The 20,424-nt window shown below is 42.2% G+C and overlaps 1 protein-coding gene across 5 annotated transcripts in view; it reads left to right on the top strand.

The window, feature by feature from the left end:
* Positions 1–20,424, top strand: part of rbbp8 (retinoblastoma binding protein 8) — a 147,111-nt gene that overhangs the window by 15,457 nt on the left and 111,230 nt on the right. For 3 of the 5 annotated variants that reach the window (XM_078216439.1, XM_078216440.1, XM_078216445.1), the window contains exon 1: positions 8,750–8,885. The exons of the other annotated variants lie outside the window; for them this stretch is intronic. In XM_078216439.1, the coding sequence (XP_078072565.1) occupies positions 8,782–8,885 (104 nt within the window). In that variant the 5' untranslated portion in view covers positions 8,750–8,781. Of the gene's footprint in view, positions 1–8,749; positions 8,886–20,424 lie in introns of those variants that run through there. 5 annotated transcript variants of the gene reach the window in all.

Genomic DNA, 20,424 nt, shown 5'->3' on the forward strand with positions numbered 1-20,424 from the left:
TCCTAATATAGATCGGGATAAATTGTAAAGGATGATGAGGAGAAAGAATGATTGTTGAGGAGAATTTTCTACATGTATACTTCCAATCCAATGAGGAAGAGGGCATTGTTGAATCTTGTTATTTGGAATGCAATGGGTGAAGTGAATAAAGTGTCAATATAACAATATTTAATGGACAATGGCCATATCAACAAGGTTCAGATTATCTGTTGAAAAGACCAAGGATCAATCTAGAGTAAAAATTAATTTGGGGAGGGCCAAATAAAATGGTGAGAACAGATCTGGTCCAGTTAAATTAGAATTAAATATTGGCAAGCAAACAATGGGCTGCCTTTAACAAGGAGATAATTTGGGTACATGGGTGCGTTGCCCTTGCAGAGGATCAGCGCAGACACTATGGCCAGAATGGCCTCCTTCTAGGCTGTGATCATTCTCTGATTCTGAGTCCATAAACATATAAATGGTATTACTTGTATAGTCTCATCAAAATATTCAAGCTTTCCAGTACATTTGAGAATATGTTATTTTTGTCCGCTTTTGAAGAAAACTCTAGATGGTGATTTTTCTGTCATACATGCTATTACAATTGCAAGTGATGGTTCACTCATTAGTTTATAATTGTTTATTTGCTATGCAAACATCAGTTGTGGTACCCAAAGAAAACTGGTACATACTGGGATTTATGTGTAATAAGCCACCCTTTTGAGCCATGAATTCCTGATCTGTTTGTGTAAACTTTGTTATTTCAATCTTGCATATGATATGCTTTGTAAATACAACATACCCACTGACTTTGGGACTTGTTCCTAATTCTGATTCTTTTGTCCTTCATGTTGTAAATAAATACTATAATTATGATATCTTACAAACACTCAGATCCACATTTTAGTTTGCTTTTCTGATTCTGGGAAACTCGATTACAAAGAGGAAACAGCATATGTGCAACTAAACCTTGATGATAGACAGATATTTGATAGTTTCTGACAATTGGAAATGATATTTTCAAAAGTATAACGTTAATGCGATTTGTAAACATTATGCAAATTTTTTTTGCTTACCATTTCAAAGTTCCTTCATATTTTCAGCATTGCAGTCTTTGTGTATGGGCTGATTCTGCTGAGCTTCAGTCAGCAACTGGTGGCTGATGGGTCCTAGATTTGATATCAAATGCAAAGGGTCCTTCATTTATGATCAAGACACATTTATTTGTTGCATAACATGTTTTAGAAGTGTGAGCCTGTGCCAGTTAGACCATAGGTTTGGGAAACTGACTCGCTCACCAACAAAAACACTGCATATGTAAATAATGCATTTAACTTTGTGAACCATTCCAAGGTATTATCAAACAGAATTTGACAGTGAGCCAAATAAAGAGATATTAATGCAAATGACAGATGGTTGGTCAAAGAAGTAGATTTTAAGGAATTCCTTAAAAGAGGATGGTGAAGAAGAGAGGATTGGGGAGGGAATTCCAGAGCTTGGGTCTTGGAAATTGGAGGCATGTCTGTCAATGATAGAGCTATTTTAGAATGGGAATTGTCGGAGTGCACATACCTTGGGTTGATGGGCTGGAAAAGATTAGAGATCAGCAAAGGTGAGGCCCAGGAAGGATTTGAAAACAAGGATGGGAATTTTAAAATGGAGATGTTGCTTGACTGGGATCCAGTGATAAGTCGGTGAGCGTGGAGTGATATGTGAATGGGACATGGGCAGCAGAGTTTTGTATATTGTCATGGTTACAGAAGCTGGAATGCAATAGGCTGGCTAGAAGTCCGGTTAGGAGTAATTCCCCCGTGTTAATCATGCCTCTTGCCCTGCTGTCAGTGATCGAATTGATTTAATGCGTACAGTTTGTACTATTTAACTATTCATCAGGAGAACTTACTGCAGTTTCAGTCATAAGTTCTATTTGCTGCAGTTGTAGAATCTGTATGTAGACTTTGCTTTGCTGTTTGCTGTAAAGTTCATTGTTTTCAGTGAGTCCTGCCATTACTCCAGCTGTGCTTCCATTTCATTAGCTGACATGGATGTGTCACTTGGTAGTCTGCATATGGTACATCTTGTGCAAACAGCTGGAAACCAAATGTAAAAATGTAAGACTCATTAAGACCAACTGCTGAGAAGACATTTTTAGCAGTTCTCCTGGTCTTGGCAAGTGTTCTGACAGTCTTGCATTTGGCCAACAGCTGTCTGGACAAGACCTGTGATTTAGGAAAGCAGCAACAGGAGCATAAAGCAGTTTAAGTCAGTGATACTTCAGTAAACAGTGAACAAGTTTTGAGTCGAAAGTGTCAGCAGAAAGTTACTCAAAGTCTGCTAATCTTTATTGATGTTGGTGCAGTGGTAATGTTGTTGGACTAAGAATTCAGAGGGCTACACTAATGCTGTAAGCATACAAGTTCAAATTCTACTATGACAGCTTGTGGAATTAAAATTCAATTAATAACTTTTGACCCAAAAAAACAGCCTCAGTAATGAGGCTCATCCTGAAACCTATCTGGTTTACTAATCTCCTGTTGGGAAGGAATTTTGCTGTTTTTACCCAAACTGGCCTACAGGTGACCCCAGACTCACAGCAGTGTGGTTTCCCTCTGAAATGGCCGAGCAAACCACTCGTTTGTATTAAACTGCGATAGAAAAGTGAGAGTAAAATCTCATCCGAGTTGAACATTATATGGAAGAAAACAATGATGGTAGGAATGTCTCATAACGTATTTTAGATGAGGGACTTCAAAAATCTGTTTGAAGTGTGGTTTGATAGCACCACTACTGACTAATCTAGCTGAATCCAGAACAGTGGATGAAAAAACCAGCAACAGCGGAGAGAAGAGCTAGTAGATCCCACTGCCATCAAAAGTCTCATCTGCACACTGAGGAACTCCACTGCCATGCTAAATGGGATAGATTCAGAACAGATGTAGCAACTCAAAACTGGGTATCTGTGGAGTATTGTGGATCATTATTGTATTCAACAACAATATAATCTCATGGCTTGTCATATTCTTCATTCTACTATTCTTATCCAGCAAGTAGATTATTTTTATTTCAATGAGGAGTGTCGGACAGTAAGTCCAGGAGCAACACCAGCCATGACTAAAACTGAAATATCAACCTGGTGAAACTGCAACATGCGATGACTTGACTTGAATGCTAAACAACCGGATCACCAAGAGATATTCAGCAAAGTGATTCTGCAACCAATGGATTAGATCAAATTTATGAAGCCTTTCACATCCAGTCATGAATGTTGGTGGAGAACTAAACAAATAATTAGAGGAGGAAGCTCCACAAACAGCCTCATCCTCAATGATGGGAAACACAGCATTTTCAATGGAAAGGAAAACACTGAAAAATTTGCAACCAGCTTCAGCCAAAAGTACTAATGGATGATCCACCTTGACCTCCTCCTGAGGTCCCAGCATCATAGATGCCTGCCTTCAGCCAATTTGATTCACTCCACATCTTATGGCTGCAAGCTGTTGGCTCAAACAGCATCTTGGCAGTAGTATTGAAGACTTCATAACTAACTGAGACCCTTGCCAAGTTGATCCAGCACAGCTACAACACCTAGCATCTGCTTGACCATGTGGGAAAATTGGCAGGACAAATCCGGCCCAGCCAATTGCCTCACTATCAGTCCACTCTTAATCATCAGTACATGATGGCAGGTGTTATTGACAGGGCCATCAGGTGGCGTGTACTCAGCAATAAGTGTCCACCAATGCTCAGTTTGGGTTCTGTCTGGTCCACTCGGCTCTAGATTGCATTACAGCCATGGTCCAAACATGGACAAAAAAGTTGACGAGAGGTGAGAGTGACTGCCCTAGATATTAGGCTGTATGTGACTGGCATCAAGGAGCCCCAGCAAAAGTCATATCAATCTGAATCAGGAAAACTCTCCAAAGGAAGATGGTTGTGAATGTTAAGAGGTCAGTCACCTCAGCTGCAGGGTGAGACAAGAGCTGATATCCTGGAGATTGTAGAGCTGGAGCAAGCTGCAGACAATGGAGTAATTTGATAAAATAAAGCTGTTGACAGACCAGTATTTCAGCCAGCATAGGGATGATGGGGGGAAACAGAACTTGGCACGTGTTAGAATATGGGGAGCAGAAATTTGAAAGGGCTCACATTTATGGAGAATGTACGGTTAGAGGTCAGCAAGGGAGGAATAGTTGAGTCTAGAGGTAATGAAGGCATGAATGAGGGCTTCAGCAGCAGATGAGCTGAGGTAGGTGTGAAGTCAAACAATTGATGAGAGAATGAATATTCACTTTCTCCTCTCTCTCTCTCCCACCACAACCCAGCTGCTCTTCCTTTTTCCTTTCAGATATCCAAGAATTGTAATTTATCCAGGCAGTGGTGAAAAGTCAAGAATCCAGTAAAGATGAAGAGACACCATCATTCAATTTCACAGCCACCAGTTCAGATAATGATTTGAGCAAAAGTTAGAGAATCGCACAAAGGTAGCATCCACACATGGTGGGACACTGGCACAAGTGTGTTCAAGCAGGGGAGAAGGGAAAGAATAGCGCAGGTGCCAACTTGCTGGAGGATAAAGATGCACTCTAATTCTGCTGCATCGGACTCCAGTGAGGACTTTGGATGAGGCTATAGAGAAAGCTGATTGGTGTACATCAATGAAATGCTTGTGGTACTAGAAAGTCTGACACAAGTCTGCCTATAGCTCTGCTATTTTTTTTTCTCCAATTGCTTATTCTATTACTTTTTTTGAAAGCCACAAATGAACTTACCTCCCCCATTCTCTCTTGGGAAATATACTGCAAGTCCTAACCATTTTAGTGCATTTTCAAAAAAAGTTATTCCTCGTGTCACTATTGTTTCTTTTTCCAGTCTGTATTCTCTGAATCTGGCTGCGACATCTGTCACCCCATTGATCGCTAGGGTTGATTCGGCTGATCTGGCTGGCTAGGCGGGTGTCCCCCTTCGCTCACAGCTCCATGTGCGTCCTTCCCAAAGCTCAGCGCTGACCCCCTAGAAGAGGACCGCTCTGTCGGTCTAGGGTATATGACGTAGTTACACTCCCCTGCTAGGCTAAACCTCCAAGACCATTTGTACGATGACGTAGGGAAGTCAAGCTCCAAGACTTCTCTGAATCTCAATCCTTTGTGATATCACAAGGGGCTGGGTGCTGGTGGGGTGGTATTTCCGACACTGATCCCTCCATTTTCTAGATTATATCCACCCCTCATGCTGAGTACAGCCATGTTGACCAAGATGGCTACAGGAAGTCACATGACAGACTAAATCAGTGCAAGCAAGGACCAGCTATACAACCTTATCAGACCATTTAAGCCAAGTGCTGAGCCCTGCTAAAAAAGGAAGCATTAGGGTGAAAGCTAGGAACGTGATGGATTCCTGTGTGGGTTACCTGCCAAGTGCGCAAATTCACTGTGTGCTTTATGGACAATGAACCCGATTTAGAATTTGACTAAGAACTGGATAAGACCCTCCTTGGTAACTAGAACCTTTTCTGTTTTCACGGCTATGAACTTGGCTATGTGCCTTCATGTGGATTAATTAATAAATTATTTCTTAATTGGACTTGAACTGCTGGCTATCTATGTTGTGCCTTGGAACCCTGCCTATATCGTTGCCCGACCCTTGCAACACCACACCTTGGGAACAGCTTCTGTTCTACTCTGTCTCCTCATGATTTTGAGCGCCTGTTAAATCTTAAGTTTAAATAAAAAATAAAGGTTTGTCACAAACGTCCTTGCTTTGGTACTTTTATACATCGGTTTATAAAGCCCAGGACCCTTGTGCTTTTTTAACCACTTCTCGTTTTAACCTACCTTGCTGCATTCAATAATTTGTGCACATATACCCCCAAGTATCTCTGTTCCTTGTTCTTTCTACCAAAATGTATATCACTTCACATTTCCCTATATTCAGTTTCTTCTGTCACATGTGCCCCCCCCCCCCCCATTGTACCCTGCCAGTCCTATACTAACCTCACAGTTCAGAATCTTTCCTTCCAACGTCTGTGCCATCTGCAAAGTTTGAAATTGTACACCCAAATCTAGGTCATTAATATACGTCAAAAAAAGCTGTGGTCTTAATACGAACCCCTGGGGAACCCCACTGCATATCTTCCTCCAGTTTGAAAAGCAACTGTTCACCACTAATCTCATGTTTCCTGTTACTCGGCCAATTTTACACCCATGCTGTCACTGTCCCTTTTATTTGATAGACTTGGCAGCAAAATTGAAGTTGCATTATGTGGCACTTCATTAAATGTTTTTTGGAAGTCCATATACATATAAACTACATTACTCTCTTTGTTACTTCATCACAAAAATTAAGCCAGTTAACCAGATTTGCCTTTAACAAATCTGTGTGGCCTTCCATAATTCACAATAGTCCAAGTGACTGTTAAATTTTGTCCTGGATTATTGTCTTTCAAGTTTTCTCACCACCAAGGTTAAACTAACTGTCCTGTAGTTGCTGAGTTTATCCTTATACCCTCCTTTCAACAAGGATGTAACAGTTGCAATACCCCAGTCTTCGAGTATCACCCCTGTATCTGAGGGTTGTAAGGTTATGGCCAGTGCCTCTGCAATTTCCACCATTGCTTCCATCGATATCCTCAGATGTACCCATCTGGTCCTGGTGACTCATCAACTTTTAAGTACAACCAGCCTTTCTAATATCAGGTTTTAGCTTGCAAGTATCTCAACTACTCACTCGTTCACCGACTTGAGTAGCATCTTATGCTTTCTTTAAGACACATGCAAAATACTTATTCAGTAACTTGGACATGCTCTTTGCTTCAATGAGTAGAATCCTTTTTTCCTCCTAAATGACCTCATAGTTCCTCTAGTTCTTCTATTTGTATGCTAATAGGAGGCTTTTGAATTCCTTTTTGTATTAGCTGCCGGTCTCTTCTCAAACTCTCTCTTTATCGCTCTCATTTTTCACTTCCCCTCTGAACTTTCTATGGTTGACCTGGTTCTTATTTATTGTCAACCTCACATCTATTATTTTCACCCACTTTATGCTTCATCTTATTCTAACTCTTTTGTCATCTCGGGATCTCTGGCTTTCACAGCCATACTTTTTGCCTTCTGAGAGAATGTACAGTAACTGTACCTGAATCATGTGTCTAAAGGTCATTGTTCCTTTACAGTTTTACCTGCCAATCTTGATTCTAATTTACCGAGATCCCACTGAAGTTGGCCTTCCTCCAATTAAGTATCTTTACTCTGGATTGTCCTTTTCAACAGCTAACCTAAACTTTCTGATACTACGATCCTTGATCAATCCAGAACATCGGCGCCCCCCCCCCCCCCCCCCCCCCCCCCCAAATCGTCTCTATCAGTCCTGCTGGGTTTTTTTGTGCGACATTTCTATTATCACAACAGCATCATGACAGTCTGCATCTGCAGCTCACTAACATTGTTTACCATGTTTTGTATGTTTACTTACACGCACTGTAAACCTGATTTATATCTTATTGTATTCTGTCTTGGTCTGATTCCACCTAATACCCTTTAGTGTTGCTTACTCAAGTACAGCTGTTTATGGAATGTGGCCATTGCTGGCAAGACCAGAGTTTGTTCTTCTTGAGCTGAAGGACTTGCCAGTTGAGAGTCAACCACATTGCTGTCTGGAGTCACATGATGGACTTTCTTACCTAATGGGCATCAGTGAACCAGTTTTTTTTTTACAGCCATTGATGATGGTTATCATGGTCACCATTATCGAGACTAGCTTTCTATGCATTTTTAATTATATTTAGTTGAATTTAAATTCTACCAACTGCTATGGAGGGATTTGAACCCATGTCACTAACCACTTCCTTTTTATATCAATCTGAGCTTTTACGATCCTATTAAAGAGTTGTAGTCATTTATGGCCCCGATGTAGGCCGTTAGGCCCAATGAATCCATGCTGGATCGCTGTAGAACAAATTGGCCAATCCCGTTCCTCTGCCCTATCCCTGTGGCCCTACAAGTTTATTCCCTTCAAGTGCTTTTGCTCGTTTACTTTCATTGTATTTTATCTTTGAGATTTTAAAAATGTGCCTACTATTTTGAAAAGAACAAATTGAATTTTAAGCCTCCTTGAAGGCCAGCAAATAAGCATTTAGCAGAAGCTCTCAGCAATGGTTAATTTATATTGGCATTGTGATCAATTTTGCAGGCAGACTTACCACAAGTGTAAAGTTTTTTTAAATTTAGAGATGAGCCCAAAAGGTCACAGAAGCTCTTTTGCACTGAATGCAATTAAAGCTTGAAATTCCTTACTTTTCCTGTAAATTGTATTGCACCAAAGGGTAGCGCAGCTGGATGGAAACTACCCCAACTAATCCTGTTCTTGTGTGAATGGTGTCCCCTTACCCACTTCCAGGGGGCAGTTACAAGGATTTCACAATTTTCATTCATTCCTTTTTACTACTCCCACTCTCCTGATGAGCTGATTGAACCTGGAGGTTATATGAGTAACTCTTGGCATTAATCTAAACTTTTTCCATTCTCACAAAAGTGCCTGTATGTCATCTTCACATATATTTTGAAGATTTCCTGGGAGATTAATGTAGGACTTGTTTTAGAATTTCACTAATAGCATTGAAGTACAATTTACAATTCTGAAGTTTTGTTTTAACAGCTGACTAGTAAAGACTTTGTTTTCTGTGTTGAAATATGTATGGTGCTGGTCTGGACATGTTGGTGATGATGGTTAACGTGCTATATTACTTGTACAAGCTGTTTCAGCTGTTATCATTAACGTTGTGGCATTTTTCTGCTTTAGTTGTTAGGAATGAGACTTGTGATTCGAAAAAAAAAGGAAAGGTTTTTGGCAAATAATTGTGACGCTGAGGGGTTTGAGCATTTAACTATTTTGCTAAATTGTAACATTGAAAGGTAAGCATTTTATTGCATTATTCTTGCTTAGCATACTTGATATGCTTTTACTTTGGTGTCAAGGCTTCCAGAATGAATGCTACTGAAGTAATAGAACATTTGAAAATTCTTGTAGTATCATATATGGTATTTTGTATGAACTCCGAACCTCAAAGCAAGGATATTAGGGAATGGAATGTTCTAACTGTTCTTGTAGAGTTTTTTTTTGTCAATGGGATGAGTGCCACTGGCGAGGTCCGTCCCTGACTGGTGCGTCGCTTTCTTGAACTGCACCAATATTTGGTATAGATACAACCTAAATATTGTTAGGGATGGAGTTCCAGAATTTTTTCCCAGCGACAGTCAAGGAATGACAATTTAGTTCCTAGTCAGGACAATGTGTGATTTGCAGGTAATTTTGCCAATTATAGTCTTCCCATGTGTTGGTTCTCCTTGTCCTTCTAATGGTAAAAGTCACAGGTTGGAAGGTGCTCTTGACTGAGCCATGGCGAGTTGCTGGAGTGCATCTTGCAGTTGGCACACTACAGCCAGGGTGTGCTGCTGATGGAAGGAGTGAATGTTTAAGGTAGTGGATAGGCTGCATTGTCCTGAATATTGAACTTGAGTATTGACAGACCTATGTTCATCTAGGCAAGGGGGGAGCATTCGATCACACGCTTGATTTGCGCCTTATAGATGTACAGGCTTTGGTGAATCAGGAAGCAAATTGATTCCTAGACTTTATCTGCCCTTGTAGTTAGTCTTTATGTGGCTGCTCCAGTTCATTTTCTGGTCAATGGTAACCCCAAGGATGTTGATAATGGGGGATTCAGTGATGGTAATGCCATTTGAATGTCAAGAGGAGATGGTCACTGCCTGGTATTTGTGAGGTTGCAAATAGCATTGTCACCAATCAGCCCAAACCTGAAAGTTTTCCCGGTCTTGTTGGCATGACTGTTTCCTTATTTGAATTGGTAATAGTATTGAACACTAAAAGTCAGAGAGCATCTGTACTTTCAATGTTTATAATGGAGGGATGATCATTGATGAAAGAACTGAAGATTTTTGGGTGAAGGACACTATCCTGAGGAAATCCTGCAAAGATGTCCTGAAGCTGAGATGATTGACATCCAAACACCGCAACCATCTGATCTGACCAAGACCGCAAGAAACTACAAAGGGTTGTGAATGTAGCCCAGTCCATCACACAAACCAAACTCCTGTCCATTGACTCCATCTACACTTCGGGCTGCCTTGGGGAAGCAGCCAGCAAAGACTGGACTAGTTTTGTTTGTTAATTACTGTCACAAATAGACTTGCATTAACACTACAATGAAAATCGCCTAGTTGCCACACTTTGGTGCTGTTCGGGTACATTGGCCATGCTAAATTCTCCCTCAATGTACCTAAATAGCCCGTCTTTTGGACTGTGGGAGAAACCAGAGCATCCGGAGGACACCCACGCAGACATGGGGAGAACATGCAGACTCTGCACAGACAATGACCCAAGCCAGGAATCGAACCCGGGTCCCTGGTGCTCTGAGACTGCAGTGTTCATCATTGTGCCACCGTGCCGCCCATATTTGTATTCATGTTCTCTTATTCTCTTCCATCTTCTTTCGTCGGGAAAACAAAGTCTAAAAATACATACCAACGGACTTCTTCCATCAAACATTTGAATGGTCCTATCACGCATTAAGCTGATCTTTCTGTTCTCTGTAACTGCAAGACTATATTCTGCACCCTATCCTTTCCTTCTCCCCATGTACTCTATGAATGGTATGTTTTGACTGTAACAGCTTGCAGGGAACAATACTTTTCACTGTATCACAATAATAATAATATCACAATAATGGAAATCAATCCAATTTATTTTGCTCCGTAGCACTCCAACCAATGGAGAGTTTTCTCCATAATTGGCATTGATTTCAATTTTGCCTGGACTTCTTGATGTCTATCTCTGTCAAATGTTTCTTTGTGTCAAGGGCAGTCACACTCACCGCACCTCTGGAATTCCTTTCTTATGTCCATGTTTTGACCAAGGCTGAAAGTAGGTCCGAGGCCGAGTGACCTAGGTGGGTGAGTATATATTTTTTTGGGAGTTCAATAAATTTATCTTATAATGGCTGAGCATATTTATTTATAACTAACAACTTCTGGCTCCAAATTCAGCCACAAACACAGTAAACCTTAGACAAAGGCAATGTTTGAACCATTGTGCCGTGACTGCAAAGATTCACTTTTCACAGTTAGAAATCAATGAATAAGTGCTGCTTGATACCGCTGTGGGCCATCACTTTGATCACTGAGAGAAGACTGATGGAGTGATAGTTGGCTAGATTTGATTTGTCCTGCTCAGTACTCATTAGAGTTTAGAAGAATGTGATCTTCTTGAAGCATAGAAGTTTCTGAAGAAGTTTGTAAGGGTGGATACTGAGTGTTTTCCCTTGTGGGCTTGCAGTTAATGTTGAAGACTCCCAGAGTCACTCGCTCATAACTGTATACAACTATGCTGCCACTTTGGATGATGATGGAATCTGGAACATTAGCAGTAAAGCATTGTTGAACTAAGATTTATGGGAATTACTTGTTTGCAATAACTCTCCAATTGTAAACCACACTAGGTTCTATAGACTCAACCACATGGCAAAAAATAACACTTTAAATGGAGAATTCAAAGTTTATTAACCATTAAAAATGTAACCAGTCAAAAAGATATAAAAGCAAAATGTCAATTAACAGTAAGATGAGAAAGCTTAACTTTAACAATCAAGCAGACTTCTTACCATCCTTCTCAGATCAGGCTCTTGAAAACATGGATAACATGTTAACCCAAGATGGCTTCTCAAGACCTTTATTTTGCACATCAAGTTTTTTGTAAGTTCACCTTAGTGAATTTCTGGAAAACAACCAATTGGTCTATAATTTGTCAATAATGTAAAGAGCTAGCCCATTGGTTTTAGCTAATTAATTGTGTTGTCTTAACCTTAATACAATGGCACCTCTGAAGCCTAAGTGTCAAATAATAATTGGCCAACATAACTGTCTGTCATTTGTAATTGAGGCATCGTAAATAAAGGCCTATTCATTTCTTCAGTCAAGATTAACAAAAGGTCTAAAAGTTCATGTAATCTTTCCAGCCTGTCTGGGAAGGCAGCATTTTACAGTTCTCATGACTTTTAATAATTGCATTAAAATCAAGTGATGGGTGTTTATAATTATGTTTTATTATGTTGAAGGTTATATTACCAGCCTTATTAACACGTCCATCAATTAATTGCTTATTCTTTAATTGTCTTGAAATTAGGCTGTCTATTTAATCTCGCTGGTTTCCAATAATGCAATAACTGGTTTAGTTCTTGAAATGGATTGTTAGCACAAAATAGCTTTTGACTGTGTAAATGCTTATCATGCAAAATAACATTGATTACATCAGACTGTTGCTTGATTAGTCCGTGGGATGGCTCTCCCAATTTTGGAATAAGTTCCCAGATTTTAGCAGGGAAGGCTTTTATAGGGTCAGCTGGAAAGGATGTGCCTCTCTCATTCTTGATCATTTTCTTTCTCATTCATAGTGGTCTTTCTGGCTTTATTCTAATTAGATTTTTTCACAGCGGTTTGATAAGAGTGGTTTGCAATTAAAGGACAGTTATGAGTCAGCCAGTCAGGATAAACATGGCAGATTCCCTTTCCTGAAAGACATTCGTGAAGCAGATGTGTTTTTACAGCAATCAGGTAATTTTACGATCACATTCTGAAACTGGCCATTTATTCTAGATTTAGTAATTAATGAATTTTAAATTTTGCCATTCGGTCCATTGAGTCTGCACCAACGCTTTAACAGAGCATCTTAGCTAGACCATTTCCCCCACATGGCTAATCCATTTAACCTACATGTTTTTGGAGTGTGGGAAGAAACCGGAGCACCCAGAAGAAGCCCACGCAGATGCGGGGAGAATGTGCAAACTTCATACAATCGCCCAAGGCTGGAATCGAACCTGGGTTCCTGGTGCTGTGAGGCAGCAGTGCAAGCCACTGTGCTACCCAATTCTCCCAGCTGCTTTGGTGGGATTTGAACTTGTCTCCAGAGTTTTAGTTCTCCTCTGTTGATTATTGGCCCAGTAACATTACCACTATTCTACCATTCCTGACATTTAAAAATTGCATTTTTCTACACATTCCATCCCTGACAAAACAAGCTAAGGGGGTAGGTAGTCTACGATTTCCCTCACTTAATTCACCATAATCAGCATTCAGAGAGGTGGGTTAGTTTTACACACAGTAACCTTAAGTATGTAAACTAATGCAAATAAGGTTCAACTAGTAGGTGATTTTTAATTGTGTACTAGTTCTTGGGAGAGTGGTACAAAAAGCACTGTTCTCTCAAATGTATTTCTAAATTGCTCTGTCAGCCTCCCCGATTAATAGTTATCATTGGGGAAGCAGAAGCACAGGCTGGCCATGATAGTTTTGTCAGGTGTGCTTGCATGGATCTTCTGGTGCCAATCTGCCAATACAGAGATACTTAAGTATGGAATAACGTAACCTGTGGATGTTGGAAATCTAAAATAAAGACAAAGTGCCAGAAATACACAGCTGGACTTGCACGTCTGATGAGAGAATCATAGTTAATATGTGTCAGCTGTGGCTCAGTTCATTGCTCTCCTGTCTCTGTTTTGGCTCAAGTCGCACTCCAGAGATTCCAAACTCATTTACACAATGCTGTACTGAGTCCTACACTGGATAAAAGCAAGTTACGAATGCTAAAATCTGAAACCAAAAGAGAAAATGCTCTAAAAGCTCAGCAGGCCTGGCAGCATCTGTAAGGAGAGAAAAGAGCTAATGTTTTGAGTCCAGATGAGCCTTTGTCAAAGCTAAAAGGCATAGAAAGTGGGAGGTATTGATAGTGTAGGGTGAGGGAATGAAAGATGAGTCATAGCCTTTCCCCTTGTTTTTGTGGCTAAGAGGTGCTAATGGCAGTCCATAGAGAGAATAGAAGGAATGCAAAGCAGTGTAGGGAGTCCTACATTGTTGGAGATGCTGTCTTTTGGATGGGATAATAACCAAGGCTCAGTCTGCTTTCTTAAGCTGGAAGTGACATTGCTTGGCATTATTGTGAAGAGCAAGGGATATGCCCCTCGTGCCTGAGTCATTATTCATTTCTCAATCACCATCACAAGTATTTCCTTTTTTAAATTCATATCTATGATTCCTCACTGATCATGTTTGTGAGGGAGAAGTTCAGAGCAGAGACCAGGTGTTTCCAAAGAATGTTAAGATCCCCAGGCTATTCTTGTACATTTCTAAGGAGCTGGTAACAAAGCAATGTTGGTAACACCCTTGAGTAGTTTGCTTGTCCACTTGACCAATCAGCATGTAGTACGTGGTAGAGTGACCCATGACTGGATGGGAGAATAGTTTTGAGGGAAAAAAAGTCCCATAAGGTGTGCTTGGAATTTGCAGTAGTCATCAAGTAGTTCAGTTCAAATCAGAAACTGATGTATTGCAATTTCAGCATTAATTGTCTGTTAATTAATTGGAGCAGTTTTATGAATTAAACAGGAGTTGGAATTTGTGTGATTTGCAATTAGTTGCAAAACAGATTGTTTAGACTGATTTGTGTAGATCGAGGCAAGAAAGTTCTGCAGATCACAAACCAAAAATAGTTGAATATTTCCATGAATGCAATGACATTTTGGATTTCCTAAACCAGTATTTGCAAAGTAAACAAACAGCAAGCGAGAGCTGTCAAAGTACCTATACTTTGAAGAATTTGCAAGTGCAATGTTAAATTTCTGCGCTTGTCTCAAATTGTTTCAGATTTGTGGCTAAAGCATGGAATTTGGCTGTTTTACTGTTCAAATTGGGCATTTGACTAATTGAAGCTCAAAGAATCTAGTAAATTTGAGGAAAAGATTCGATTGAATTTGAATTAGGTTCCCAGTAAGGAAGGAATGCCAAATTGCTGCAGATCTGGAAAATAAGCTATCAATTACTTTACAAAGCTTCTACTGCTAATGGCTTGATGTTCATAGTTACAAGCTGCAAGGTGACTATAGTAATGGACCATTCATTGAGGTTAATACCAGCACCTGGCTGAGATCAGTTAGAGTTTTAACAACACCAGGTTAAAGTCCAACAGGTTTATTTGGTAGCAAATACCATTAGCTTTCAGAGGGCTGCTCCTTCGTCAGATGGAGTGGAAATGTACTCTCAAGCAGGGCATACAAAGACACAAAATCAAGTTACAGAATACTGATTAGAATGTGAATCATCCCTACAGCCAACCAGATCTTAAAGATACAGACAATGTGGGTGGAGGGAGCATTAAGCACAGGTTAAAGAGATGTGTATTGTCTCCAGACAGGACAGCCCGCAAGTCCAGGAGGCAAGATGTGGGGGTTACTGATAATGTGACATAAATCCAACATCCCGGTTTAGGCCGTCCTCATGTGTGCGGAACTTGGCTATCAGTTTCTGCTCAGCGATTCTGCGTTGTCGTGTGTAATGAAGGCCGCCTTGGAGAACGCTTACCCGAAGATCAGGGCGGCACGGTAGCACAGTGGTTAGCACTGCTGCTTCACAGCTCCAGGGTCCCGGGTTCGATTCCCGGCTCGGGTCACTGTCTGTGTGGAGTTTGCACATTCTCCTCGTGTCTGCGTGGGTTTCCTCCGGGTGCTCCGGTTTCCTCCCACAGTCCAAAGATGTGCGGGTTAGGTTGATTGGCCAGGTTAAAAAAATTGCCCCTTAGAGTCCTGGGATGTGTAGGTTAGTGGGATTAGCGGGTAAAATATGTGGGGGTAGGGCCTGGGTGGGATTGTGGTCGGTGCAGACTCGATGGGCCGAATGGCCTCCTTCTGCACTGTAGGGTTTCTATGATTCTTTTCTATGATCAGAGGCTGAATGCCTGTGACTGCTGAAGTGTTCCCCGACTGGAAGGGAACTCTCCTGCCTGGTGATTGTTGAGCGGTGTTCATTCATTTGTTGTCCTAGCGACTGCATGGTCTCCCCAATGTACCATGCCTCGGGACATTCTTTCCTGCAGCGTATCAGGTAGACAACATTGGCCGAGTTGCAAGAGTAGGTACCGTGTACCTGGTAGATGGTGTTCTCACGTGAGGTGATGGCATCCGTGTCGATGATCCGGCATGTCTTGCAGAGGTTGCTGTGGCAGGGTTGTGTGGTGTTGTGGTCACTGTTCTTCTGAAGGCTGGGTAGTTTGCTGCGGACAATGGTCTGTTTGAGGTTGCGCGGTTGTTTGAAGGCAAGAAGTGGGGGTGTGGGGATGGCCTTGGCGAGATGTTCATCTTCATCAATGACATGTTGAAGGCTCCGGAGGAGATGCCGTAGCTTCTCCGCTCCGGGGAAGTACTGGACGACGAAGGGTACTCTGTCCATCGTGTCCCGTGTTTGTCTTCTGAGGAGGTCGGTGCGGTTTTTCGCTGTGGCGCGTCAGAACTGTCGATCGATGAGTCGAGCGCCATATCCTGTTCTTATGAGGGCATCTTTCAGTGTCTGGAGGTGTCTGTTGCGATCCTCCTCATCCGAGCAGATCCTGTGTATTCGGAGGGCTTGTCCGTAGGGGATGGCTTCTTTAACGTGTTTAGGGTGGAAGCTGGAGAAGTGGAGCATCGTGAGGTTATCCGTGGGCTTGCGGTACAGTGAGGTGCTGAGATGACCGTCCTTAATGGAGATGCGTGTGTCCAAGAATGCAACCGATTCCGGAGAGTAGTCCATGGTGAGTCCATCCCACCATCAGACTCACCATGGACTATTCACGTGAGAACACCATCCACCAGGTACACGGTACCTACTCTTGCAACTCGGCCAACGTTGTCTACCTGATACGCTGCAGGAAAGGATGTCCCGAGGCATGGTACATTGGGGAAACCATGCAGACGCTACGACAACGGATGAATGAACACCGCTCGACAATCACCAGGCAAGACTGTTCTCTTCCTGTGGGGGAGCACTTCAGCAGTCACGGGCATTCAGCCTCTGACCTTCAGGTAAGTGTTCTCCAAGGCGGCCTTCACGACAGCGCAGAGTTGCTGAGCAGAAACTGATAGCCAAGTTCCGCACACATGAGGACGGCCTAAACCGGGATGTTGGATTTATGTCACATTATCAGTAACCCCCACAGCTTGCCTCCTGGACTTGCGGGCTGTCCTGTCTGGAGACAATACACATCTCTTTAACCTGTGCTTAATGCTCCCTCCACCCACATTGTCTGTATCTTTAAGATCTGGTTGGCTGTAGGGATTCGCATTCTAATCAGTATTCTGTAACTTGATTTTGTGTCTCTGTGCCCTGTTTGAGAGCACATTTCCACTCCATCTGACGAAGGAGCAGCGCTCCGAAAGCTAATGGCATTTGCTACCAAAGAAACCTGTGGGACTTTAACCTGGTGTTGTTAAAACTCTTACTGTGTTCACCCCAGTCCAACGCCGGCATCTCCACATCATGAGATCAGTTAATCACACGCAGATGGAGGATCAAACTTGATTTTCTGGCGAGGCATTGATTACTAGCCCAAGCTTTTACATCCTCATTCTGTTAAGAAAGCTGTTTTTGTGGTGTCATTGCTGTGAATCTGCCCTGCAGTGTAAATGGGATTGCTCCTGCAGCACTGGGAGCTGAGATTGGAATAGATAAGAACCATCTTTACCTCGAGCTTAAAGCAATGACACCAACGAAAATAGATCACTTCATCAATCTTGAAGTATGATGTAGCAGCACTCATAATGGAGAATAGTTGTCACCTGAGTTGGGAGAAGTCAATATTTTTAACAGACTGACTAACATCTAGAGCCTGTTGGACTTTAACCTGGTGTTGTTAAACTTCTTACTGTGTTATAACATCTGGAGAGACATTAGGCTTTGTAAGATCAGACTTCGCACAGCAGCACCCTATCACGTGACACAAACTCTACAAAAGGAAAATACTGCTGTAGGTCTCGGCAAGAAGATCTGGAAATCTGAAAATCCTTCAGTTTTTCTACCATGAAACCTTCTGTCATTGAATTTGTCAATCTCCACCCTATCACCGCCCTTCCCTTTTGTTCTTTTTCCCCACCACTTCTTTGCATGCTAAATTTTCTCAGTTCTGATGAAAGGTCGCACATCTGAAACGTTGGGTGGGATTTTCTGGTTGTTCCCACCAGCCCTGGGTCCTGCCGATGGTGACCCATCCCCTCGCCTTTTCCCCTAAGCAGAGGGTGTGAGCAAGGGGAAACCTCCTGGCGGCGGGAACAGGAGTCGTTGCCACTGCAAACTGTGCCACGGAAGGAGTGGAAAATCCTACCCATTAACTCTGTTTTGCTCTCCACAGTTGCTGCCTGATCTGCTGAGTATTTCTAGCGTTTTGTGTTTTTAAAGCACTAAACACAAATCCGTTGCAAAGACTGCAGAAAATAAATGCGTAAGTTTTATCAGGGTCTAAATAGCCCCCTAAACAGACAAGGGTATCTCAGTGGATGAGTAAGCCACACTCATTCAATGCACATCAGCACAGGACCCAGAATCAATTTGCTGGCCAGCTAGTTGGGAATATTGTGTAAACCTTTTATCGAGGAGATGCATTGTGGCTGGAGAACATGCTGGCAGTTGTACAGAAGGCTATTAACCTGGGAAACATTGAATAATGGCAGAACACAGGAAGGCACCCTGCCAAATGCACCATTAGCCCTTCGTGTTGCTCAAGACACCACACCCCCATCTGTCACGTGATGTGCGGGTTAGGTTGATTGGCCAGGTTAAAAAATTGTCCCTGAGATGTGTAGTTAGAGGGATTAGCGGGTAAATATGTGGGGGTAGGGCCTGGGTGGGATTGTGGTCGGTGCAGACTCGATGGGCCGAATGGCCTCCTTCAGCACTGTAGGGTTTCTATGTTTCTATGTTTCTATGTCATCTAGCAATAAACGATCTTTATCAATCAGGGACCATAACTCATATCCATGAGCCTCACCTCGTCCTTACTTAGCACTGCTGCAAGCCTCACTCCCACATCCCACACTGCCAGTTATTCAACTCTAACAGCAGGAAGAAATGACACATAACCAACAGCAGAAGTTAACTGGAGGAGACCAGGCATACCTCCATATCTGAAATGCCATGGAGGAGAAAGTGTTGGCCATCATCAAATGTCATTGCTGAAGCCAGGGCCATTGGAGCTGAGTCTATCAGAGATAGTATTCTCAAACCTAAAATAAAAGAGAAAAGGTGGAAATACTGGCATATCTGGCAGCATCTGTGGGAGAGAAACTGAGTTATTACAGTTGTGGCTGCAGCAGGTGACTGATTTTAATGAGAATATATTAACTGAAGGATGGTAACCGTCCAATTGTTCCTCAGAGGTTCAGTATGAGAATTACTCCCTGAACGTCCAAAGCAGATCTATCCTTATCCTGCTCCTCTCCTTTCATTAGTTTGTCCTGCAGTGTGTGACTCCAATTCATTCTGTGTTTCAAGGTGCACACCTACTAATCTAGTGTGGAAGCAACTGGTTTGTGCTGAAACCTTGAAGTCAACAAAAAAGTCTTTCAGCACCTGCCACCATCCCCTGTAGGCCGTTGCAACTTGAAAGAACTATAGAAAGCGCAAAATACTTTTCGTACTGTAGCAAATACCAGAAGAAAATGAACCAGCAACTTATCTGTTAGTTGTTGGCAATCCCCTTAAATAGTATTGGTGAGGAATCCTTCCTGCTATTGAGCACGAGCTTGGCTGTGTGAGGTTGAGGGTGCTAGCTAGAGCAATATGGCACGGTTAGATTTAACTCAGCATTGCTTGCTGACTGCCTGCCTGTATATCTCTGGTTAATATTCACTATGCTAATAGTGCTAATATTCTCAATGACATAATGTGGAACTATTTTACTAGTATATGGTCGATTTTCTTTCAGTAAACGCCCCATTTAAATTTTTTGCATGGCTGTGGTAATTTAAAGGGGCTGACTTGTGCCTGGCTATGATTTGCTACCTGTCATTGCAGCTCAAAGGGCATTGACCCTCACTAAATATCATAGAACCATACACTGCAGAGGAGGATCTTCGGCCCATTGAGTCAGTACTGACACGTTAGAAACACCCGAACTCCCACCTAATCCCATCTGCCAGCACTTGACCCAAAGCCCTGAATGCTATGATGTGCCAAGTGCGCATCCAGATACTTTTTAAAGGATGTGAGGCAATCCGCTTCCACCACCCTCCCAGGCAGCACATTCCAGACTGTCACTGCCCTCTGGGTAAAAGGTTTTTCCTTGCATTGCCCCTCACCTTGAACTTATGTCCCCTCGTGACTGACCCTTCAATTAAGGGAGACAGCTTCTCCTTATCCACTCTGTCCATGTCTCTCATAATCTTGTACACCTCAATCAGGTACCCACCCCCGCCCTTCTCTGCTCCAATGGAAACAACTCAAGCCTATCCAACCTCTCTTCATAACTTAAATGTTCCATCTCCGGCAGCATCCTGGTGAATCTCATCTGCACCCCCTCCAGTGCAATCACATACCTCCAATAATGTGGCAAACAGAACTGCATGCAGTACTCTAGTTGTGG

The sequence above is a fragment of the Mustelus asterias genome, chromosome 7 (assembly GCF_964213995.1).
Source record: "Mustelus asterias chromosome 7, sMusAst1.hap1.1, whole genome shotgun sequence".
NCBI lineage: Eukaryota > Metazoa > Chordata > Chondrichthyes > Carcharhiniformes > Triakidae > Mustelus > Mustelus asterias.